Source organism: Podarcis cretensis (assembly GCF_951804945.1).
Source record: "Podarcis cretensis genome assembly, chromosome: 7".
NCBI classification, from domain to species: Eukaryota; Metazoa; Chordata; class Lepidosauria; order Squamata; family Lacertidae; genus Podarcis; species Podarcis cretensis.
The window spans coordinates 2,761,248-2,787,390 of NC_137176.1; the positions used below are offsets into that span (position 1 = coordinate 2,761,248).

At 44.2% G+C, this 26,143-nt stretch overlaps 1 protein-coding gene across 8 annotated transcripts in view; it reads left to right on the plus strand.

The window, feature by feature from the left end:
- RALGAPA2 (Ral GTPase activating protein catalytic subunit alpha 2) overlaps window positions 1–26,143 on the plus strand; it is a 209,264-nt gene that overhangs the window by 108,216 nt on the left and 74,905 nt on the right. For all 8 annotated transcript variants that reach the window (XR_013840655.1, XM_079983435.1, XM_079983436.1 and 5 more), the window contains 6 exons: window positions 2,947–3,055; window positions 4,434–4,544; window positions 5,663–5,731; window positions 15,849–15,986; window positions 18,293–18,476; window positions 22,984–23,755. Coding sequence is in view for 7 of the 8 variants with exons in the window: in XM_079983435.1 (XP_079839561.1) it covers window positions 2,947–3,055; window positions 4,434–4,544; window positions 5,663–5,731; window positions 15,849–15,986; window positions 18,293–18,476; window positions 22,984–23,755 (1,383 nt within the window). In the remaining variant the exon portion in view is untranslated. The remainder of the gene's footprint in view (window positions 1–2,946; window positions 3,056–4,433; window positions 4,545–5,662; window positions 5,732–15,848; window positions 15,987–18,292; window positions 18,477–22,983; window positions 23,756–26,143) is intronic.

The window sequence follows — 26,143 nt, forward strand, 5'->3', positions numbered from 1 at the left end:
TCCAGCAATTTATCATCTTGTTTACATTCTTAAATCTCGTTCATTTAATTTAATCTAATAATTCTCCAAAAGTTTTATATTTTCCTCAATCTCACTTATCGTCAAATTCAAATCTAATTCAATGGTAGGCAATTATTTATGATCTAGCATCCTTCTTAGCATTCAACCAAATTACAATACTTTTGTAAACAAATCTTGAATTTCTTCCAGTCTTCTTCAACCCTCTCTTCTCCCAGGTCTCGAATTCTACCAGTCATCTCGGCCAGTTGCATATAGTCCATCAGCTGCATCTGCCACTCTTCCAGTGTGGGTAGATCTTGAGTTTTCCAGCTCTTAGCGATGAGTATCCTTGCTGCCGTTGTTGCATACATAAAAAATGTTCGGTCCTTCTTTAACACCTTCTGGCCGACAATGCCCAGAAGGAAGGCCTCTGGTTTCTTAGTGAAGGTATACTTAAATACCTTTTTCAACTCATTGTATATCATTTCCCAGAAGGCCTTCACTCTAGGGCAGGTCCACCAGAGGTGAAAGAATGTTCCTTCATGTTCTTTACATTTCCAACATTTATTATCAGACAAATGGTATATTTTGGCAAGTTTAACTGGGGTCATGTACCATCTATATATCATTTTCATTACATTTTCCTTCAGAGCATTACATGCAGTGAAGTTCAGCCCAGTGGTCCACAACCTTTCCCAGTCCTCAAACATAATATTATGCCCAATATCCTGAGCCCACTTTATCATAACCGATTTAACCATTTCGTCTTGTGTATTCCATTTTAACAGCAGGTTATACATTCTTGATAATACCTTAGTCTTTGGTTCTAACAATTCTGTTTCCAACTTCGATTTCTCCACCTGGAACCCTACCTTTTTATCATTTTTAAAAACTTCTTTAATCTGAGCGTAATGTAACCAGTCTCGCACTTTATCCTTCATTTTCTCCAAACTCTGCAATTTCCAATTGTCTCCATCTTTTTCTAATATTTCCCAATATTTTGGCCATTTGGCCTCCATATTGGGTCTTTTTCGGGCCTTAGCTTCCAGAGGTGAAAGCCACCTCGGAGTTTTGTTTTCCAATAAGTCTTTGTATTTTGTCCAGACATTAAATACTGCTTTCCTGACAATATGGTTCTTAAAGACCTTATTGATCTTAACCTTATCGTACCATAAGTATGCATGCCAACCAAAAGCATTGTTAAAACCTTCCAGGTCCAGTACGTCAGTGTCTTCGAGAAGTAGCCAGTCTTTTAGCCAGCAGAAAGCTGCGGCTTCATAGTACAACTTTAAGTCCGGCAGGGCAAAGCCCCCTCTTTCTTTCGCATCAGTTAGTATCTTAAACTTAATTCTGGGCTTTTTGCCCTGCCAGACAAATTTAGATATATCTCGCTGGCCACGTGACCCGGAAGTGTCTCCGGACAGCGCTGGCCCCTGGCCTCTTAAGTGAGATGGGCGCACAACCCCAGAGTCTGTCAAGACTGGCCCGTACGGGCAGGGGTAAAAGGTAAAGGTAAAGGTACCCCTGCCCATACGGGCCAGTCTTGACAGACTCTGGGGTTGTGCGCCCATCTCACTTAAGAGGCCAGGGGCCAGCGCTGTCCGGAGACACTTCCGGGTCACGTGGCCAGCGTGACATTGCTGCTCTGGCGAGCCAGAGCCGCACACGGAAACGCCGTTTACCTTCCCGCTGGTAAGCGGTCCCTATTTATCTACTTGCACCCGGAGGTGCTTTCGAACTGCTAGGTTGGCAGGCGCTGGGACCGAGCAGCGGGAGCGCACCCCGCCGCAGGGATTCGAACCGCCGACCTTTCGATCGGCAAGCCCTAGGCGCTGAGGCTTTAACCCACAGCGCCACCTGCGTCCCTACGGGCAGGGGTACCTTTACCTTTTTACTTTACTTTTTTAACCACAGTTAGTTCTGTTTCTCTCTGAAACCGTTCCGACTCTGTATCTGTCAGATTTTTCCCCAGCACCTTAGTTTTCTGTTTATTTAGTTTGAATCCCGCCACCCGACCAAAGTCTTGAATCAGTTGTAGTACTCTTTTTGTACTAGATTCTGGCTCCTGCAGGGTCAGAACTAGGTCATCTGCAAAAGCTTTAAGTTTATATTGTTTCACTCCGACCTGAAAGAACAGTGTTAAACAACAATTGATGACCTCCTTCTAGCGGTCCACAGTAGAAAGTGTCCTCTCATATTGTATCACAGTGTGGTACGTTGACAGCCACGGACAGAAAGTCTTTACAGGGGGTGGTGAACACAGCACATGATATCATAGGCTGTCCCTTGAGCCCGCTAGATGACATCGCCTTAGGAGAGCGAGAAAAATTCTCAGGGGCGATTCACACCCCAGCCAGCACCTCTTTAATCTTCTACCCTCGGGCAGGAGATATAGAAGTATAATCAGTCATACCAACAGACTAAAAAACAGTTTCTATCCGTGGGCTGTTAGGCTGCTGAACGGAAAATAATATAGTGCAACTGACTTTCGGGTGTGTTGTGCGACAAGCACACAGAGTGCAATGAGATTGAGTGTTGGGGGGGGGGGCGGCTCAGTTAACTTCATTGTACACAGGTTGTACATTGACAATAAAGGTATTATTATTATTAGTATTATTATTATTATTATTATTATTATTATTATTATTATTATTAAATACCACTTGACTCTATTCAGTGGCTGACAAAGTGATGCTTCCTTTGTTAATGTCGCTATAACAGCACTAGCATAGGAATCATTGGCCAAACAAGACTAAAGGAAGCTGCTGTGCCAGAACTATAGTTGGATTTAGGATCAAGTCCTGCATAAGAGTATAGATTGTCACATAATACAGCAACCATCTGAATCCACATGCGTTGCTGTCTTTTTACAATTCAGTTGTTCATAGAACTGAAAAATAAGAGGGACATGATGGCTTACTGACATGTATATTTCTTGTTTTCAAGGTGTTTAGCTCTTTGCTGCCTTGGGCTTTGGATATGTGAAGAACTAGTGCAATGTACAAACCATCCCCAAGTAAAGGATGCAATAAATGTTTTAGGTGCGACACTAAAGGTACCAGTATGACACAAGTTTGTATGACTTGATTGTGCAAAATTGTGGGGTTTGACTTCAACCAAAGAGTGTTTTAAATACTTAGAATATTTTATTAAGCTGTTTGGAAGATTCTCAAATTCAATCTGTCAACACAAATTATGAAGTTTTGTAAATTAAACCATTTGCTATGTACTTAAGACAATAAAATGCTTGCTGAGGCATTTCTGAAAGAAACGTTCCAATTTAAGTCCCTGTTGCATTGCAGCTAACAACTTGATTCCAATATTTCTCACTGCATCTATTGTTTTCTGATGAAAATGTTGAGGAAAGCATAGAATTTATTGTCATATTTTTTTTAACTAAACAAAAAAATGTGTTTCCAAGGTGTCAGAGGAAGGAAGTCATCTAAAACAGCACCTCCTCTTGACAATAGGCAGGGTCACATTGCATGAACTGCATATTAATAAATATCTACACAAACACTCAGCATTCCACACTGCCTTTGCCTGCGTAAGGTAGGAGGCGGAAGCTCTTAGTTGAGTTCATTCTTTTGCTCTTCTCTCTCAGGCGCACTTTTTTTCATAAGAGGAAAAAGAAGACAATTAGTTATTTTTATTTTCTATCCCTTTCCTTAGTTCCTTCCTTAAGGAAAAAAATTCTCCATTAAGGCTACCTCAGGAAAGGCACATACCCCAAACCTACAATTTCCAGATACCGTTACCAAACAATCAGTCCTCAGTCCTCTACACACTCAGTAGATCAGTAGCTGGCTGACATATTTGACAGAATCTTGTAGTGATCAAGGTTCAGAATCTGAGGCTGTAGCATCTCCAGTTATGGAGTCATACAGGGTTTTGGGTTCTGAGCCTACTCCTGACAGGAGCTCACAGAGCCATCTCCCGTAACACCAGCACCTGCAGAGTCAGAGCCAAGACCTTTACAGACACGTGAGCTTGAGGAAACAAATGCTTTTCACAGCACCACCAGTCCAACAGTGCAATGAGTACACCTGGGAGAGACTATGGAAACAGAAGGAGTGCCCATGTTCAGACAAGATGGTTGTACCTTTAAAATGAAAGTTATCTACATAAAGGCAGAGTCTGGGAGAGGTAGCCTGGGAGCAGAGGCCTATGACACAGAGATATCTGTGGTCTTTCAACTGGGGCTGTCCTGCGTCAGTCCTGAACACAGGGTTGACAATGGTTTTGTACATTCCAGATATGAGCCTGCTCTCCTACTGTGCATTAACTCTTCATTGTGGGAAGGGGTGTTCTCCAAACTGGACTAATTAAACAAGAATCTGTAGTAACTATTTGCAGTATCCGAAATGTTTCCAGTTTGTTTGTATTCCCTTTTGTTGGTTCGTTATTGGTGTTTTGTTTCTTTTTCTTTTTAGTTTTGCAACAAACAGGTAGCACAGGAAGCCTGTGATGTCTTTCAATTACTGACCTCCTATTGGGAAAAACTTGAGAAATACAAATCTTCGCTACCCAGAAAAATTATTGAAGTATGTTTATCTCTTTAATATTTGTGTGTTGTTTTCAGTAACAGATATACTATGCTTAATTATGTACAAAAACTTACCATGTATAACACACCGCCATGTATAAGACAAGCTTTTTTTTTAGCCCTTAATTCACCACCGCTGAGGGACATAGACAGGAAAATCAGGGCAAGTGAGCGAGTGATAGCTAGCAATAGGGATTAGGAGAAGGGTCCAAGCAGAACCAGCAGCTAGAGCTAGAGACCCTCTATTTTGGACTAATTTTTTAAGCGAAAAACATTGTCTTATACACCAAAAATATGGTGATATCTTATTCAGACAACAGAGTACAGATCTAAGTATATATTTAGTATACATCTACAGGCACAACTGATGTAATTTAGTTATATGGTATTAGCTGAATTGTTGGCCCAAAGCATGATGACTTTTTAAAACTAGATTTAAATTGTAAGCAGAGTAAGCAGGTTTGCATGCTGTGTGCTTAATTTGTGTGTTTCTAGTTGTAAAGTCTGGTAAGATTTGGAAAGATTATTCTCCCCACCCCCCTTTTCTGTAGTACTAGAGAAGTGGAGGGAAAGATGAATGGGACACATGGGAGATAAAGGTAAAGTAAAGGTACCCCTGCCCGTATGGGCCAGTCTTGACAGACTCTGGGGTTGTGCGCCCATCTCACTTAAGAGGCCAGGGGCCAGCGCTGTCCGGAGACACTTCCGGGTCACGTGGCCAGCGTGACATCGCTGCTCTGGCCAGAGCCAGAGCCAGAGCCAGAGCCGCACATGGAAACGCCGTTTACCTTCCCGCTGGTAAGCGGTCCCTATTTATCTACTTGCACCCGGAGGTGCTTTCGAACTGCTAGGTTGGCAGGCGCTGGGACCGAGCAGCGGGAGCGCACCCCGCCGCAGGGATTCGAACCGCCGATCTTTTGATTGGCAAGCCCTAGGCGCTGAGGCTTTAACCCACAGCGCCACCTGCGTCCCCACATGGGAGATAGTAGGTGTTTATTTTCTTATGAACTAGGTCAGCTTCAAATTTCACTAACACTTTTGACACCTGCTTCGAGAATGACTTTGGAAAATAGAACATGTCTGTAAATTTATCCTTCTGAAATTTGATTTACACAGATCCTTGTGGCCACAATTGCATTTCTCTTGCCTAGTGCAGAATACTCCTCCGTGGAAGGTGATAAAAAGGTATGGAATATTAAACTGTCAATGGTTTGTCCTAGTATGATGGTTTTTACTGTGGAGTTAATATTTAAACACTGTTCCCATGATCCAGTGGTGGGTGGGAGTATGAAAACATACAGTGTATGTTTCCCAGGCTGAAAAATCCAATCTAAAACTTGTTGCTATAGAGCCATACCCTTAGTTATCTGCGCTTGAATAGCTGTGGCCTTGTTCTTCCTTCAAACTGCAAAAATGATGATTAGCAGTTCTTCAAAACAATTGGACTGATGGTGATGGTATTTGTTCACAGCCACACCAAAAAAGAGAGCCTCTTCTCAGTCTATTAAACAAAGGCACAAAAACACAAGTGTGTGTATAAAGTGAAGTGCCTTTTATAACTATTGTGTAAGGTGTATATACATATTGGTATGACGTAGGCTCAGGCTGTTTGAGGACTGTATTTTCCCATATGGACCTGCCTGGGCTCTGAGATCTTCAATGGAGGCCCTTTTCTCAGTCCCACCACCCTCACAGGCATACCTGGTGGGGACATAAGAGCCGGCTTTGGAACTCCCTTCCTAGAGAAGTTAGATGGGTGCCATTCAACTGGCAGTTGAGGACTGTTTTATTCCAGCAGAACTGGCTGCTTTTAAAGAAAGAACTTTTTAAAGTGCTGTGCTGTTTATCTGTCTGCATTTTAATAATTTTCCTTTTACATTGTTTTAATTCCATAATAGTTTGATTACTTTTTAACTATGATTTTTATATGTTTTTAGCTATCTCTGTTTTTTCCATTTTTGTTTTAATTTTTGTGAGTTGCTTTTGGTCCTAGACCTGGGGGAAAGGCAGGGTATAAATCAGGGGTCGGCAATTTTTTTTAGCAGCGGGCTGGTGTGTCCCTCAGACCTTGTGGCAGGCTGGAGAAGTGGCACTGGGAGGGAGCTAGAAGAAGAGCCTCAGCCCCAGCCGCTCAGCTTACCTTCCTTCCCAGGTGCTGCCACTGCCACCACCACCACCGCTTCTGCTTCTTCTCATGGGTCGGCAGAGCGAGCTCGTCCGCTCCGCTCTCTGGCCCACAGGCGCACCAGGGTGGTGGCAGGGGCAGGAGGAAGAGGCCGAGTGGCGGCGGCTTTACCAATCAAACACTGCGCCTGGTTTACCTCAGCACGGCATGGGGATGTCTCTGCCAATCAAATGCCACTGAGGTAAACCAGGCGCGGTGTTTAAGTGGCCGAGCCATCACCGCTCAGCCTCTTCCTCGTGTTGCTGCCATCGCCCGGAGTCTCGGCTTCATGTCGGGTTCTGGCTTCACAGCGCGGGCCAGATTTAGGACCCAGGTGGGCCTAATCTGTCCCAGGGGCCGTAGTTTGCCAACCCCTGGTATAAATAAATAATAAAAATTGTCTATCATCTATCTATCTCTTTTCTTCAAAAATATTCTAATAGACTTATTTACTGACTAGTACACCCGCAGCCTTTAATATCAGTAAGCATACCACTTTTTGGAAGCACTCGGAAGGAAGTGATCCTGTCCTCCTGGGTTTCATGATACAGATGCAAAGGAAAACTGAGTGCAGTTGGACATGCACTCTGGCCCTTAGGAAGGCCAATTTCAAAAACCTTTAGGACCTACTGGGTCGTGCAGGCTGGGAGTTCAGCTGGAACATCCAGTGGGATTGGGGACTTAAGGAGAATATACTAGAACTTTTCTCTGTTTGAGCTGAACAGAGTACTAAGAAGTGTGGTCTGCTGCTTTAAAGAGTAAGACCTGTGCAGTGAAAGGAGACCCCGAGGAGTCTGGAACAAAAGGGAAAGGACATTAGCACATTCCACCAAAATCTGAGCCCTTGAGACTCCTTAATGATAAACACGAGGCCTTACTGTACATCTGAACTGGCTTGCCTCATACAGATAAATTATTTCTTTATATGGTGAGGTCTCTTGTTCTGTGGTTTTGCATTTAGCAGCCATTATTTATTAACTATTGCTTGGCTTGGCTTTTTATTTTCCTGATGGACAGGCGTAACTTAAGATAACAGATTTTAGGATAACATATTCTCTCTTCAATAATTCATTCTTTTTAAACTTACTTTTTGTAGATACAGCATTTGATCACACATATTCATATAGAGAGAGATATATCAATGTAGTTTATGAAAGTACCCTAATGTTTAATCAGCAGCTAAACGAAATGGGCTCCAGATAGTGCCCGTGAAGTAATTCTAACCATTCTCCCACCCCCCTCCCCAAACAAAACAGCTCAAAATGGATGCGCTTTTTGGGATCTGATAGCTCAATATTGGATGATAATAAACCTACAATTCCTCCCTCTAATAGATTCAAGGTTCTAGAAATAGAAAGTCCAGCAACCATATGCTGAAAATACCAGTAATACTAACAATAACAATAACCACACAGGTGTAAGTGGCCAGGAAGAAATTAAAACCCCCACCTCTCTACCAAGTAATAGAGCACTCCTTGCTGAACAATATGATCTGGTGGCTGTAACGGTCAAAAATATCTTTATAGAGTTCAGAAACATTTCAAATAAGATAAATAGTTTGTTACCTGTTGAAAAAACGTTCCCTCCTAAACCAAACACCAAATAATAATGTAGCTGGTCAACTTTTCCACTCTTCATAGTCAGCAGCTCCCCAAAAGATTCAAATTTAATCCTTCAGGCAAATAGGATAGATAGATAGATAGATTCTTTATTGTCATTACACAAGTGCAACATTGCACAAGTGCAACGAAATTGGATGCCATCCCTTAAAAACAACAAAAGCAAAACAACAACAACAACCAAACAAACCACATTCCAGCCACACCCACACCCACACCCATCAAACTCCCAGGTCACACTATCGAGTTACAGCATTTAAAAAGGCCACAGCTCTTGGATAGAAACTATTTTTCAGTCTATTTGTCCTTGACTTGATGTTTCTATATCTCCTGCCAGAAGGCAGTAGTGCAAACAGACTGTATCCCGGGTGAGATGCATCCTGCAGGATGTTGTTTGCTTTCCTAAGACAACGGGAACCGTACAGTTCTTCCAAAGATGGGAGAGGATGACCAATAATCCTTTGGGCTGTGGTTATGACCTTCTGGAGCACCTTCCTCTTCCTAGCTGTACAACTGGAGAACCAGGCACAAATACAGTATGTGAGAATGCTCTCTATGGAGCCTCGGTAGAAGGGCACCAGCAGTCTCTCACTCAGATTGTTCTTCTTTAAAAGTCTGAGGAAATAAATTCTCTGCTGGGCCTTCTTCACCAGAGCAGTGGTATTTGCGCTCCAAGTCATGCCCTGATCGATAGTCACTCCCAAAAACCTGAATTCCGCCACCCTCTCCACCCGTTCCCCTTTGATATACAAGGGCTGAATGTCCGCCTTTTTTTTCCTGTAATCCACCACCAATTCCTTGGTCTTAGCCGTATTAAGAGCCAGATTGTTCTCTCCACACCAAACACAAAGCCGCTCCACCTCGTCCCGATAGGCGGACTCATCCCCTCCTGAAATGAGCCCCACCACCGTAGTGTCATCAGCAAACTTGATGATTTTGTTGCTGGGATAGATGGCTGTACAATCATACGTATAGAGAGTATAGAGCAGGGGACTCAACACACAACCCTGTGGTGAGCCGGTGTTAAGGCTAAGGGCTGTGGACATATGTGACCCCACTCTAACCCTCTGAGAACGTTCTGACAAAAAATCCAAAACCCAGAGACAGGTGGAGTTGGAGAGTCCAATCGCCTCTAGCTTGGACACCAGTCTATGGGGGAGGATAGTGTTAAAAGCAGAGCTAAAATCCACAAACAGCAGCCTCACATAACTCCCCGGCTGCTCCAGATGGGACAGAGCAGCATGGAGAGTGATAGTGATAGCGTCTTCCGTGGATCTATTTGCCCTGTATGCAAACTGGTAGTTGTCAAAAGTTGATGGAAGACAGGAAATTATATGACGGCGCACCAGTTTCTCAAAACACTTCATGATGATTGGAGTCAGTGCAACTGGTCTGTAGTCGTTCAAACTACTGATTGTAGATTTTTTAGGCAGAGGAACAATAGTTGACGACTTCAGGCAGGGTGGGACAATAGACTGGTGTAAGGACTTGTTGAAGATCTTAGTAAAGACCTTCGCCAGCTGATCCGCACAGCCCTTCAACACCTTTCCCGTGATGCCATCAGGTCCAGCCGCCTTCCTCGGATTCACCATCCTCAATACCTGTCTCACCTCATGCTCCTCTACAGTGAATGAGGGGCCCCTATGGGCTGGTGGCTGTAATACCGGCGTCTCAGGTGGCTCCTTCTCGAAGCGAGCAAAGAAAAAGTTAAGCTCCTCCGCCAGCAAAGGGTCACCATCGACAGCACCAAGGTTAGGTTTGTAGTTGGTAATATGCTGAATCCCCTGCCACATCTGTCTTGTGTTGTTACTCCTTAAATTATCCTCAATCCTCTGCCTATAGACCAGTTTTGCCCGTCGAATACCCCTCTTCAAGTTTGCTCTTGCCACACTGTAAAGCTGCACCTCGCCCGACCTGAAAGCCCTATTCCTTTCCCGCAACAGGCACTGGACCTCTCTATTCATCCAGGGTTTCTGATTGGGATAAAACCGGATGGATTTATTTACTGTGACAGTGTCTGTGCAGTGATTGATATAGCACAGAACTGCCGCCGTGTGCTCCTCCAGGTCTGAACGATCGAAAATATCCCAATTGGTTCTCTCAAAACAGTCCTGCAGCTGGTGGATAGCGCCTTCAGGCCAGATTTTAACAGTCCTTGATATTGTGGGAGCCCGTTTCCTGAGTGGGATATATGCTGGTACCAGGAACAGAGACATATGGTCGGACTGGCCCAAATGTGGCAGCTGTAAGGCCCTATAGCCGTGATTTACATTCGAATAAACTTTATCCAGTGTCTTGTCCCCCCTTGTGGGACATTTCACATGCTGATAGAGCGTTGGGAGCACTGTTTTAAGTTCAACATGATTGAAGTCTCCCGCAATGATGTGCACAGCTTCAGGATGCTTGTCTTGCTGGCTGCTGATAAGGCTCTGCAGGCATCCCAGAGCCAAGTTGGCATTGGCATCTGGTGGCACGTACACACCAGTTAGCATAACAGCTGTAAACTCCCTAGGGAGATAGGCTGGTCTGCATTTAACAGCCACATATTCCAAATCCGGTGAACAGTAACTGCCCACGGTCTTAGAATTATTGGACCAGCATTTGTTCACATATACACACAGCCCCCCTCCTTTGGTTTTTCCGAAGTCCATGCCTCGGTCATGACGATGTACCACACAGCCTTCCAACTGAATAGCCGTGTCTGGTATGGACGGTTGAAGCCATGTCTCAATAACAAATAAGACGCAGCAATCTTTTACGAGACTGTTCTTTGCTGCCAGCAGCCTCAATTCATCCATCTTGTTGGCAAGAGATCTCACATTAGCAAGAAATATGCTAGGGAGTGGTGGTTTAGATGGACTCCTCTGCAATCTTACCAGGACGCCGGCCCGACAACCCCGCCTTTGCCTCCTGTCTCTACGCCGCCTTCGCCTCCTCCCTGGAGGCATAGTAATCCATGGAGAGCCCGGTGGCCTGGCTACTCCCACAGGAGCGTTATCTGGGCGAAAATAATCAGCTCTCACAGCTTGTTCACACTGTAACCCGACCTTCAGAAGTTCCTGCCTGCTATAAATCTTTCTTGCCCGGCCAAACATACTCAGAACAAGTAAAAATAATGAAAACAAAACACTAAAAACAAAACAAAACGCTGAAAAACAAAAGGAGAGCACTGAGCCGCAGCGTCTCTGCGCGCCGCCATTTAAAAGCCCTAATCATTCACCCCTACAGGAAAAATATATTTCAGTGGAACACAAAAACTTGGGCCTTGAAAGACCTTAGCATGCTATTACATTTATCAGCAAAGGAAACTGACCTATCATTTATTAAAGTTCTATATGCCCATCCTTTAACACAAAAATGCATTATAACATTTAGGTCAGATAGAATCCCATCTCTGCTCCTAAAGAGGAAAGATTTTTTGGCCAGAGTTGGTGTGTCACCTAACCGAGTCTTTCTGGACACAGTGAAGAAACCTCTCCTGACCCTAAACAACACTCAGCATGCAAGGATACAACCCAGGGCCATCCTGTCTGACTGAAAACCGTGCCTTAAAAGAAGTGCCTTTGATTTCTTCCAGCAATGAACATCAGTGCATCAAGTTACACCTTCCTCCAGTAAATTCCATGGAGAAGGATTACCTTCAAGACCTTCTTAACAATTCTAGAATTTCTGAAGAAGAGCACTTAATAAGTTCATACAACCAATTACCTCAAACCGAGCAAAAAGCTATTTTAGAAAGACTGGGCACATTAAGAGAAAGACTAATAGACCGGAGCAATCCTGATTTGGACCCAGACTCAGTGGCACCATTCCAGGCATGTCCAACAGGTCAATCGCTAGATGAATGAATGAATCTTTATTTGCGTCAGCCGTTGGCCATAGCAATAAAACAACAATACGATATACAAAGAATAGAAATAAAAAGTCAATTATATGAAATACATTTTAGGGTTTTGAATCAATAGTCAAATAGTGGATTTTACTCTGATTGCCCCAGCTAAAAACCTTGCAGCCTTTGCTGTCACCTGCTCCTCTTGATCATCCAAGAGAAAGGATACAGTGGCATCCCTGGATGGATTTCAGTCGACCACACTATGGCCAGGCAGCCTTTGCTCCTCCTTTGCAGCTGGAGCTGAATGGGGCTTTCGAAGCAGCTGCAGGAGAGAGTTGTGCCTCCACTTCTGCCTTCCCGTGAGCTCCAGAGCACATGCTATCAGGAGGCAGCTGCAGGAGAGAGAGAGTTGTGCCTCCACTTTCACTGTCCTGTGAGCACGCGCCGGCGGGCTGAATGGGGCTTGTGAGGTGAATGAAGGAGGGAGGTTGTGCCTCTGCTTTTGCCGTCCCATGAGCTGCGGAGCACACGCCTCTCCCACTTTGTTGTGCTAAGGAGGCTGCCTTTGGCTGGGCGACTCTCGCTGGGTGCTGCAGGGAAAGGGTACAGTGGTCCCCCTTGGGAGCAAAGGAAAGTGGAGTGTGGGGGTGCTGATGTTCCGCATTCGGAATGAGGCTGGATAAAAGGAGAGCACCTTTCCTTCCTCCTCCTTACAGAGCAGCCTGTGACTTAATCAGCTGTTGCCTCCATTTCGGCAATACGTGGAAGAAGGCAATGGAATCGAAACACAAATCTATGCTAAGGAAAGAAAGGGGATTTTCCTGGCCACCCACACCTTACACCTTGCCCAGATGACAATGGAAGAGTGTGGTAGATCAGTGCCAGTTTTTGATACTGGATAGTAGATCACATGAAGTTGGACATGCCTTTCCTACACAATGAAAACCTGACAGAACCACCAGCGCTATGCTCCAGGATGATTTGATCCCATTTGAGACACCTTCCAGAAATAATAATGCTATTTCTCATCAAGCGCAACAGAAAATTGGTCAGAGATGAGGAAACTGGAGCCGCATGAACTAGGAGAAGGAAACCTGGAAAGGAAAGTTACCATTTCTGTAGAAGTACATCAGCTGCAATACAACCCCCATTGGCTAGTGAATGGACCAATAGAAACTACAAAAGAGATTGAGATTTTTTACTGAGACTAAAAAAACGGCAAAGCCTCTGTTGAAGATAGTCTCTCTCCAGATTTTTTAATTGCATGCTCTGATTTGTGGACTCCAATTTTTACATCATTATTTCCCCTAATTCTGGAGTCCCATCCCCAATTAATGGTTCCTCATCATCCTGGGGAAAAGTGACAAGTGAGGTGCCACAGGCTTCTAGCCTGGGCCCATTGTTGTTCAACATCTTTATAAATGACTTGGATGAAGAAAATGCAGATGACACCAAACTGGAAGAGGTAGCTAATGTCACAGAAGAGAGAATCAGAATTCAGAATAACCTTAACAGATTGAAGAACTGGGCCCAAGCTAACAAAATGAATTTCAGTGGGCACAAATGTAAGGTTCTGCACTTAGGCAGGAAGAACCAAATGCACAAATATAAGATGGGGACACCTGTTTGCTAGCAGTATATGTGAAGGATCTAGGGGCCTTGCTGGAGCACAGGTTTAACATGAGTGAACATTGGGACGCAGCAGCAAAAAAACAACTAATGCTAGTCTAGGCTGCATCAAGAGAAGTAATAGTACCACTCAATTCTACCTTGGTGAAACCACACCTGGAATATTGTGTCAATTCTGGGCACCACAATTTAAGAAGGAAGTTGACATGCTGGAAGGTGTGCAGAGGAGGCCAAGCAAGATGATCAGGGGTCTGGAAACCAAGCCTTATGAGCAATGATTGAAGGAGCTGAGTATGTTTAACCTGGAGAAGGATATATGATAATCATCTTCAAATATCTCAAGGGCTGTCACATGAAAAAGGGAACTAGCTTGTTTTCTCCTGTTCAGGAGGGTAAGACTTGAAGCAATGGCTTCAAGTTACAAGAAAGGAGATTCTGTCTCAACATCACAAAGAACTTTCTGACAGTAAGAGTTGTTTGACAGTGGAATAGTCTCCCTCAGGAGGTTGGATGGCCCTCTGTCATACATGCTTTAGTTGCAATTCTTGCATTGTTGGGGGTTGGACTCGATGACCCTTGGGGTCTCTTCCATCCTACAATTCTGTTTTTCTAAAAGATAGCACATCATAAATCCAACAAGAATATGCATTTACATAAACATAGATTATACCCCAAAGCTGAAATACTTTTCTGGAGCTGTACAATGTATGAACTCAGTTACTTTATGCATGTCAACATTGTCCATACATACAGAAGTGAATACCTTATTTTTGGGTGTATAAGACGCCCCTATGTATAAAACAACCCCTATTTTTTTGAACTCAGCATTAAGAAATCAATATTTTCAACATCAAACAGAATAACTTGTGCAAGTTTTTTTGCAGAGTTTCTGTCAGTGCCAGAGCCCAAACCCCTGTTATCCATATAACCCAGGTGTGCTTAGTACAGGGGTCAGCAAACTACGGCCCCAGGCTGGATCAGGCTCACCTGGGACCTAAATCTGCCCCACGACGCGAAGCCGGAACCCACAGTAAAGCCGAGACTCCCAGCGTTGCTGACAGGAGGAAGAGACCGAGTGGCGGCGGCTCTGCCACTCAAACACTGCACCTGGTTTACCTCAGCGGTGTTTCATTGGCAGAGATGTCACTGCGCTGAGGTAAACCAGGCACGGTCTCTTCCTCCCCCCACTGCCGCCACCCTGGTGCTCCTGTGGGCCAGAGAGCGGAGCAGGCGAGCTCGCTCTGCCTACCCACGAGAAGCAGCAGCCATGGTGGTGGTGGCAGTGGCAGCCCCTGGGAAGGGAAGCACAGCAGGTGGGGGTGGAGGTGGGGAGGAGGACTGCTTGCTCCCCTCGCCTCTTCTTCCAGCCCCCCCCCCCCGGTGCCACTTCTCTGGCCCGCCACAAGGTCTGAGGGACAGTGGACTGGACCGCTGCTTAAAAAAATTGCCGACCCCAGCTTAGTATATCCTGATGGTGTCAGGCACATTTTGACTTTAGCATGGTTTAAAGTGGCAATAGCATTAAAAATGGAAAACTTTTTATTAATTAAGAGAATGATCAACCATCTGTTATGATTTTTAAGAAATTTAAATTCGCCAAATATATTAATGTTGTAGTAGTAAACTTATTTACATTTTCTTTTATCCACCAATTACATGGAGTCTCAAGCCTAGGTTTCCTAAATAGCTCCTCTGAATCCAGGCTGAGGATCTGTTATTTTTATTTTAATTACATATAGCACATACCTGATGCACCAGAATAGTCAAGTATATTTCTAAATAGTACTCCACATATCCGGTGAAAACTTGCAGTAATTAACATGGGCTAAATTCTGTCAATATTTCTGTAAAGACTTATAGTGGAACAAATATATACAATCCATTATACATCTTTATTCATATTAACACCAATGGTAACAGACTGACTTTTAGTATCTGACGAATCAGCTGAAGGAAGCATACATGCAGCATTCATTTGCATATGTGGTTTCCCTTACTTTATCAAGGTTTTCATATTTTCTAAGTAGAACTAATGTAATCTACATATTTCTGATTTAGTTTATAGTTTCGTTATTACTTTGTTTGTTGGACTGGTGTATGACATTACCCATGAAAATGCTGCTGGAGCCTGTGTTTACTTCAAGTCTTGAAGATCAACATTCTTCTAAAGCTCCATTGCTTGATTACATATATAGGGTAAGTACATGTTTCTCCTCCTATTGCTTAATTGTGTTGTTTGCTATGATCAAAGGCAAAATTATTAAGCAGTAAACTATAATATTAGTGGGATATTGTCTGCTTTTGAGCTAGATTTGATTAAATCCATTAATCCTGAAAAATGTTAACTTATTTTGTGTCTTATTCAGATTGCTTGATTCAATGGATTTGAGTGGAAACTAACCCCTACAGTAGCAGTAGAGAACCCCAGCCCATGAACCTAATTAAGTCCATTAGGGAGAAATGGTGTCCACCAGCCAATCACCTGACTTCATGTGCTCTTTAGCAGTAAAAGGCAGCATTTCTCCTGACCATGCTCCAGTCCTGGGGTGGGTGAAAATTCTGCCTTTTAAGGAGCAGGCAGAGGGTTTATCTCCACTCTTAGCATTGTGGTGTTTAGTGGTAAGATGCAGAAATAAAAATCCATCTGCCTGCTCTTTAGAGAGCTCTCTACAGAATAGGCAGAATGATCTTTCAAGCCACCATTTGTTTTCAAATGCTTCATTTAGGAAAAGCAAAATCTTATTTATAAATGTACTCAAACTATTGGTATTCTCTGTTTTTAAATGGATGCATTATTTTATACGATTCAATTTTTTTTCTGGACAAACAAGCCTCCACACACTTTCAGAGGTTGTTAGGAATTAAACATTGCCAAGCATTACACATAATTTTATTTTGTTATTCACTGTGCTGCATTTTTAACATTTAATCAACTTTCAAGAAAACAAAATGAGTCAATCAACTGGCGTGAGTAGGAACCATGCCATTCAGTGTGTCCACATGATTCCTTTATCTCAAGGGTGGGGTTGGATCCAGCTGGAGGATAAGTGGGCGGAGCCGCTCACCTGACATCTGTGGGCCCATGTTATTGTTTTAATGATGTCTTCTTTGTTTTTTGGATTATACACCACTTATGAAATTTCTGAAATATTAAGTCAGGGGTCGGCAATTTTTTTTAGCAGTGGCCTGGTCTACTGTCCCTCAGACCTTGTGGCGGGCCAGAGAAGCGGCACTGGAGGGGGGAGCTAGAGGAAGAGGCGAGAGGGGCAAGTAGTCCTCCTCCCCACCCTCAGCCCCAGCCATTGATTGCACTTACCTTCCCAGGGGCTACCACCACCACCGCTGCTTCTCGTGGGTAGGCAGAGTGAGCTCACAGGAGCACCAGGGCAGCGACGGGAGGAAGAGGCTGAGCGACGGCAGGCAGAAGAGGTTAAGCAGCAGCGGCTCTATCAATCAAACGCCGTGCCTGGTTTACCTCAGCATGTCGTGGGGATGTCTCTGCCAATCAAACCTCCGCTAAGGTAAACCAGGCGCGGCATTTGAGTGGCAGAGCCGCCGCCACTTGGCCTCTTCCTCCCATCGCCATCACCGGGAGTCTTGGCTTCGCAGCAGGTTCCAACTTCACGCCATGGGCCGGATTTAGGACCCAGGTGGGCCTGATCCGGCCCGGGGGCCATAGTTTGCCAACCTTTGTATTAAGTGATATTGAAATGCTTTTAAATATATAAAGTAAATGAATAATATGGTGTTGGGTGGTTGTAACTTCAGTCTGCAGCTGCGAAGAAAGAATTGTGAGCAGTGTTCCCAATTATTTCTTTGGAGCCCCAGATTCAATTCAGTTTGTGGTTAGAAAAGAAGAATTGAGAGTGCAGTCTTCCGCAGCAGCTTTGGCTTGAACTGCACCATGGCTGATGTCATATTCGACATCAGACACAGAAAAGATGGGCATGGATAGCTTGGTGACCAGCCTCTGATGCCTAGAGGTTTTCCACTATTGCTTGGTTCAGATATGGCTGAAGCAGAATAGACCTAGATCCTGAAAAAGTGGCATCCTGCTGTGATGACATTATTCAGGACAAAATGTTGGGCATGACATCCCTAATGCAATTGTCATTTCATTTGAACCTGGAATCAAGTGAACTATCTGAGACTATTCATGCTTTAGAGCCTGCTTCAGGCACAAAGAGAATGGAAGGGTACAGTCTTGGCCCCTGTGATTAGCAGGCAGCATGATGTCTTGCATTTGACCTGGCTCAATGTCAGTGTTAGGAGCCTGACATGCCTTTTTCGGGCCAAGAGACCAGTACCTTCTGTCTGCTTCACTTCAGCTTCTAGCTGAAGCTCCCAATAATAAGTATTTATTTGTCACATTTTTAAAAAAAAATGTTTGTGGTGCCATTGGAGGAGTTTTGGATATGGCCAACGCGCAACCTACTGACCAACAGTATAGTGTAGTATTTTCTGTTACAATCTATTTCTCATTTTCCTTTTGCTTTTTCCAGGTCCTGCATAGTTGTGTTCATGGCTCAAACACATATACACAGCAAAGTCATTACCTTTTAAGCCTTGCAGACCTCTCTAGTGATATCTATGATCCATTTTTGCCACTTGGAAATGTTAGGAATTCTGAACCCATGCAGTTTCAGTCTTCTGCGGATCTGAGCAACTTGCTCACTGTTGCTGAAGGTAATAAATACTTTGAAGTAAATTGAATAAGGTGAAAAGAATGGTGCAGCCTAAGCTGTAAAACGTTTAAAAACATTTAAAACAATGGAGCTAAAACTATAAAACTGGAGGGTTTGATTAATGCTGCCATTGTCGTCACCATCTTGAAGCCAGGATCTACTTTGAAGAACAACAAGACATTTTAGCTTTAATACATTAAGAGACAGTTCTAGAGAGCTGTCTATGAGGAAAGTGGGTGTTTTGCAAGAACTTTTATCTAGATACAACACATTTACTATTTAGGTTTAGCCTACGCTATTAAGATATTAGAAGGTCCATAGCTAGATGGAGGTAGCTTGGATGAGCAGGAGACCTCACTTGTGCATGGTATCTCCACCTGATTGCCTCTATCACTACAGCACTTTACCCCACACTCCAGGCGTTCTGGGGAGGAATGCTTATTTGGAGATACCAGGGAAGTTACCTGGAGCAGGAACCGGCAAGCCACTCCAGTATCCCTGCCAAGAAAACTCCATGGACAAAGACAACAGGCATATAAAAGTTATGACGCTGGAAGATGAGCCCCTCAGGTCGGAAGGCGTCCAACATGCTACTGAGGAAGAGCGGAGGACAAGTACAAGTAGATTCAGAGCTGATGAAGCAGCTGGGCCAAAGCCGAAAGTTGCGGATATGCCTGGAAGCGAAAGGAAAGTCCAATGCTGTAAAGAAAAATATTGCATAGGAACCTGGAATGTAAGACCATGAACCTGGGTAAGTTGGATGTGGTCAAAAATGAGATGGCAAGAATAAATATTGACATCCTGGGCATCAGTGAACTAAAATGGACGGGAATGGGTGAATTCAGTTCGGATGACCATCATATCTACTACTGTGGGCAAGAGTCCCGCAAAAGAAATGGAGTGGCTCTCATAGTCAACAAAATAGTGGCAAAAGCTGTACTGGGATGCAATCTCAAAAATGATAGAATGATCTCAATACGAATCCAAGGCAGACTTTTTAACATTACAGTAATCCAAGTTTATGCACCAACTACTGGTGCTGAAGAAACAGAAATTGACCAATTCTATGAAGACTTACGGGACGCAGGTGGCGCTGTGGGTTAAAGCCTCAGCGCCTAGGACTTGCCGATCGAAAGGTCGGCGGTTCGAATCCCTGCGGCGGGGTGCGCTCCCGCTGCTCGGTCCCAGCGCCTGCCAACCTAGCAGTTCGAAAGCACCTCCGGGTGCAAGTAGATAAATAGGGACCGCTTACCAGCGGGAAGGTAAACGGCGTTTCCGTGTGCGGCTCTGGCTCGCCAGAGCAGCGATGTCACGCTGGCCACGTGACCCGGAAGTGTCTCTGGACAGCGCTGGCCCCTGGCCTCTTAAGTGAGATGGGCGCACAACCCCAGAGTCTGTCAAGATTGGCCCGTACGGGCAGGGGTACCTTTACCTTTACCTTTATGAAGACTTACAACACCTTATAGAAATGATACCAAAGAAGGATGTTCTTCTCATTAAAGGGGATTGGAATGCTAAAGCAGGGAATCGAGATAAAAGGAACAACTGGCAAATTTGGCCTTGGAGTTCAAAACGAAGCAGGGCAAAGGCTAATAGAGTTCTGCCAAGAGAACAAGCTGGTCATCACACTCTTTTCCAACAACACAAGAGACGACTCTACACATGGACATCACCAGATGGGCAGCATTGAAATCAGATTGATTATATTCTCTGCAGCCAAAGATGGAGAAGCTCTATACAGTCAGCAAAAACAAGACCTGGAGCGGACTGTGGCTCAGATCATCAGCTTCTTATAGCAAAATTCAAGCTTAAACTGAAGAAAGTAGGAAAAACCATTGGGCCGGTAAGATATAATCTAAATCCCTTATGAATACACAGTGGAGTGAGGAACAGGTTTAAGGATTTAGATTTGGTGGACAGAGTGCCTGAAGAACTATGGATGGAGGCTCGTAACATTATACAAGAGGCAGCAACTAAAACCATCCCAATGAAAAGGAAATGCAAGAAAGCAAAGTGGCTGTTCAACGAGGCCTTACAAATACCGGGGGAGAGAAGGCAAGCAAAATGCGAGGGAGATAGTGAAAGATACAGGAAATTGAATGCAGATTTCCAAAAAATAGCAAGGAGAGACAAGAAGGCCTTCTTAAACGAGCAATGCAAAGAAATAGAGGAAAGCAATAGAATGGGAAAAACCAGAGATCTGTTCAAGAAAATTGGATATGAAAGGAACATTTCGTACAAAGATTACCATAATAAAGGACAAAAGTGGTAAGGACCTAACAGAATCAGAAGACATCAAGAAGAGGTGGCAAGAATACACAGACGAATTATACCAGAATTATATCAGAAAGTCTCGTATCCCCCAGGATGTCTTGTACACCCCAGGTAGTGCGGTTGCTGACCTTGAGCCAGACATCCTGGAGAGTGAAGTCAAATGGGCCTTAGAAAGCACTGCTAATAACAAGGCCAGTGGAAGTGATGATATTCCAGCTGAACTATTTAAAATTTTAAAAGATGATGCTGTTAAGGTGCTACACTCAATATGCCAGCAAATTTGGAAAACTCAGCAGTGGCCAGAGGATTGGAGAAGATCAGTCTACATCCCAATCCCAAAGAAGGGCAGTGCCAATGAATGCTCCAACTACCGCACAATTGCACTCATTTCACACGCTAGCAAGGTTATGCTTAAAATTCTACAAGGCAGGCTTAAGCAATATGTGGACCGAAAACTCCCAGAAGTGCAAGCTGGATTTCAAAGGGGCAGAGGAACCAGAGACCAAATTGCAAACATGCGCTGGATTATGGAGAAAGCTAGAGAGTTCCAGAAAGACATCTACTTCTGCTTCATTGACTATGCAAAAGCCTTTGACTGTGTCAACCACAGCAAACTATGGCAAGTTCTTAAAGAAATGGGAGTGCCTGATCACCTCATCTGTCTCCTGAGAAATCTCTATGTGGGACAAGAAGCTACAGTTAGAACTGGATATGGAACAACTGATTGGTTCAACATTGGGAAAGGAGTACGACAAGGCTGTATATTGTCTCCTTGCTTATTTAAATTATATGCAGAATTCATCATGCGAAAGGCTGGACTGGAAGAATCCCAATCCGGAATTAAGATTGCCGGAAGAAATATCAACAACCTCAGATATGCAGATGACACAACCTTGATGGCAGAAAGTGAGGAGGAATTAAAGAACCTTTTAATGAGGGTGAAAGAGGAGAGCGCAAAATATGGTCTGAAGCTCAACATCTAAAAAAATGAAGATCATGGCCACTGGGCCCATCACCTCCTGGCAAATAGAAGGGGAAGAAATGGAGGCAGTGAGAGATTTTACAGTGGTGCCCCGCAAGACAAATGCCTCGCAAGACGAAAAACTCGCTAGACAAAAGAGTTTTCCGTTTTTTGAGGTGCTTCGCAAGATGAATTTCGCTATGGGCTTGCTTCGCAAGACGAAACGTCTTGCGAGTTCTTGCGAGTTTGTTTCCTTTTTCTTAAAGCCGCTAAGCCGTTAATAGCCGCTAAGCCGCTAATAGCCGTGCTTCGCAAGACGAAAAAACCGCAAGACAAAGAGACTCGCGGAACGGATTAATTTCGTCTTGCGAGGCACCACTGTACTTTCTTGGGCCCCATGATCACTGCAGATGGTGACAGCAGTCACGAAATTAAAAGACGCCTGCTCCTTGGGAGAAAAGCAATGACAAACCTAGACAGCATCTTAACAAGCAGAGACATCACCTTGCCAACAAAGGTTCGTATAGCTATGGCTTTCCTAGTAGTGATGTATAGAAGTGAGAGCTGGACCATAAAGAAGGCTGATCGCCAAAGAATTGATGCTTTTGAATTATGGTGCTGGACTCTTGAGAGTCCCATGGACTGCAAGAAGATCAAACGTATCCATTCTTAAGGAAATTAGCCCTGAGTGCTCACTGGAAGGACAGATCGTGAAGCTGAGGCTCCAATACTTTGGCCACCTCATGAGAAGAGAAGACTCCCTGGAAAAGACCCTGATGTTGGGAAAGATGGAGGGCAGAAGGAGAAGGGGACGACAGAGCACGAAGCTACCAGCATAAGTTTGACCAAACTGCGGGAGGCAGTGGAAGACAGGAGTGCCTGGCGTGCTCTGGTCCATGAGGTCACGAAGAGTCGGACACGACTAAACAACAACAAACAACAACAACAATAATAATAAATTACTGTTTATCAATTTATTGGAATACATTCCTGATTCTTCATTTGCATCACTGGCTTAATATTCAACCAGTGAGTAAATAAGCTAATCACTATCCTCAAATATATTAGGAATAGGTCTTTCTCTACTTTCAAGACTGCAGATGATGTCCTTTTAGATCTTTCTAGTATTGCTCCTAAAATTTGTGCTGATTGACTCCAAATCAGAGTATGCATCATCCCCCAAATTTCAGAGCCATATATAAACATGATTTACCTTGATCTTTGTGTATATTTTAGTTGGCTTATTTTGCTTATTTATTTTTATTACTTTCAGAGAGGAGGAGGAGGAGTTTGGAATTAATACCTTTGACTGCACGAATGATAATGGCACATCTAGTAAACAATTTGGGCCATTATCCCCTGAATGGAGGACCTGCTGTTCTTCACAGCCTTATTAGTGAGAATCACAACAACTCATATGTGGACTCTTCAGAACTGTCTTCTGAAGTTTTCAGAAGCCCAAATTTACAACTGTTTGTATTTAATGACAGTACTCTTATATCTTATCTTCAAATTCCTTCTGAAAAGGAGATAGACAATGAACCAGCAGCAGCATTCTCAGAAGTAAGAGTAATTGTTAGAGATATCTCAGGGAAGTATTCATGGGATGGAAGGCTGATGCATGGACCATTAGCTGGTAGTCTACCAAATCAAAATAAAAGAATATCCACTGCAGTTTTGGACAATCATAAGCAGAACTTTGAGCCTCCAATGGACTTCATTCAAATATATGAAGGAGAAGATGCTCTTGATAAATTGCTAGAGAGGATTGGCAATAGTAGTCCTGAGTGCCTTTTACATCCTCAACTAAAATTGAATGAGCCATCGCCATCGCCATATGTCATGAACCATGACCAAGAGAAAAATATACTAGAAGCAATAATGCAGCAGAGTTGCATAGAAAATGAGTATGCACATGGATGCAGTTTCAATCTCAGTATGAAAGTTGAAAGTCAAAAGGCACCAAGACCTGCACAGCTCCAAGCACCATTTCATTTATGTAGGCTCTTGCTAAATGACTTGGGAATGAATTCTTGGGACAAAAGGTAAGTAGGGCTTTAGATTACTGTTATTATTAGAAATAATACTATCTTTCCATCCAAATGGAAGTCCCCATTTTCAGAAAAGCACCTCTACCCAGTGGAAAGCAGAAAATCTTTTGAAAGGGAGGGTGCTTCTGGGCTCCCAGACTGGCCAGAAGCTAGATTTGCAGAGTTTCTTTTAACTCTCTGTGGTTATTTTTTTCTAACTGCTTTCCTCTTTTCTCTCTTTTTATTTCTTTCTTCTTTTTCCATCTTCACTTCTGGCTCCCAAGCCAGGGATATTGGGAAAAAGAAATACTTTTCCAATACGTCTTCCACCTACAGCCACAATGCTTTCTAGATTTTTTAATTACCTTTTACAATCAGTATGGATTGACCCCAAAAAGGGGACAGGGCAATTAATAAGCCAACAAGAAAGAATCTACCTAAAAAACTAATGGATTGCTTCCTTAAAATTGAGTGTTTAGGTTTAAGCCACAGACTCAGATTTATATGCAGGAGGCAGTTGGAGCCTGAGAGTGATGTCCCTGTCTACATATCTTGTATTGCCATGTTGGTTTCAACAGTTTACTGTTAGTGGGACTGGGGGCAGTGGTGGAGGAACCCTCTCCGGCACCTGGGGCGGGGCAGCCCGTACGGACTGCGCATGTGTGGCATCCCACGCATGCACACTCTGTACGGAATGCCGCACATGCGCAGTCTGTACGGGCTGCTGCTTGCACGGCATCCAGACGGGCTGCCACACCCCATACAGACGGCATCCCGTACTGTTGCCATGCGAGAGGCAGCCCATATGGACGGCACGCGAGAGTGGCTGCTCTACAGCTGGGGAGAGGCAGGGGCCACCTTGTCACCCAGCCATCATGGCCAATTATTGCCCAGTCTCAAATCTTCCATTTGGATCCTTTCCAGTCAGGGTTCAGGCCTTGTCACGGGACTGAAACCACTTTGGTCACGCTGGTCAATGATCTCCAGCAGGCTAGGGACAAAGGTGGAAGCTGTTTCCTAGTTCTGCTGGATCTTTCAATGGCTTTTGATACCATTGACCACGGTATCCTTCTGGACCGTCGGGGGGGGGGGGGGGGAGCTGGGGGCACTTTTCTACAGTGATTCCCTTCCTTCCTCCTGGGCCATGTCCAGGAAGTGGTGTTAGGAGGGGAGTGTTCAGACTCCTGGGCTCTCACTTGTGGGGGTGCCTCAGGGTTCGGTCCTCTCCCCCATGCTTTTCAACATCTACATGCAGCCACTGGGAGAGATCATCAGGGGGTTTGGGCTGGGTACTCATCAGTATGCGGATGATATCCAGCTCTACCTCTCTTTCAAATCGGAACCAGTAAAGGCGGTGAAGGTCCTGTGTGAGTGCCTGGAGGCGGTTGGAGGATGGATGGCAGCTAATGGATTGAAGTTGAATCCTGACAGAAGTATTGCTTCTGGGGGACAGGGAGCGGGCAGGTGTGGGGGACTCTCTGGTCCTGAATGGGGTAACTGTACCCCTGAAGGACCAGGTGCACAACCTGGGAGTCATTTTGGAATCACAGCTGTCCATAGAGGCGCAAGTGAATTCTGTGTCCAGGGCAGCTGTCTACCAGCTCCATCTGGTACGCAGGCTGAGACCCTACCTGCCTGCAGACTGTCTCACCAGAGTGGTGCATGCTCTAGTTATCTCCTGCTTGGACTACTACAATGCACTCTACTTGGGCTACCTTTGAAGGTGACTTGGAAACTACTACTACTACTAATAATAATAATAATAATAATAAAAGTAACTACTACTAGTACTACAGCAGCGGAGGTCCCACACTGTCAGTGGTCCACAGGATATATGCAGGTGGTCTGCAGCATGTCTGTAAAGAATAGCAGGAACAGCCACTGTGAACGGAGGGAGCAGTGGCTACTCTATCTATCAAGTGTGGAAGACAGAGCAAGAGGAAGAAAGAGGAGCCCACTTGTAAGGAGTTGACAGGATTAGCAGCCAGAAAGAGGAAACAGTAAAAAAGAGTCAAGAGATGGGACAACTGAAACACAAATGCAAAGCCCCTTTTCTGTACATAGTAGTTGCACTCAACTGTTGTTGTTACTTTCTAATAAACACTGCCCAGGTTTGCACTCCAGGGAGGTCACCTCAGTGCTGTCAATGCAGCAGTTTGACTTCATCCCTGGAGGCACACTCCATTGTCTCTCAAGACTGTTGCATGCCAACAACATTATTTATTTATATCCCGCCTTTTCCCTTACACGGATTCAAGGCGGCTTACAAATAAAATAGAAACAGCTTAAAACTGTGACTTTTTATCGTGCCAGATAAACTCACTAATAAGCTATTGCCATTCTTTTGTGTCTTTTACCTGATGGGAGGCTAGAATTAGCCTTGATAAAATATTTGCTTCTGGT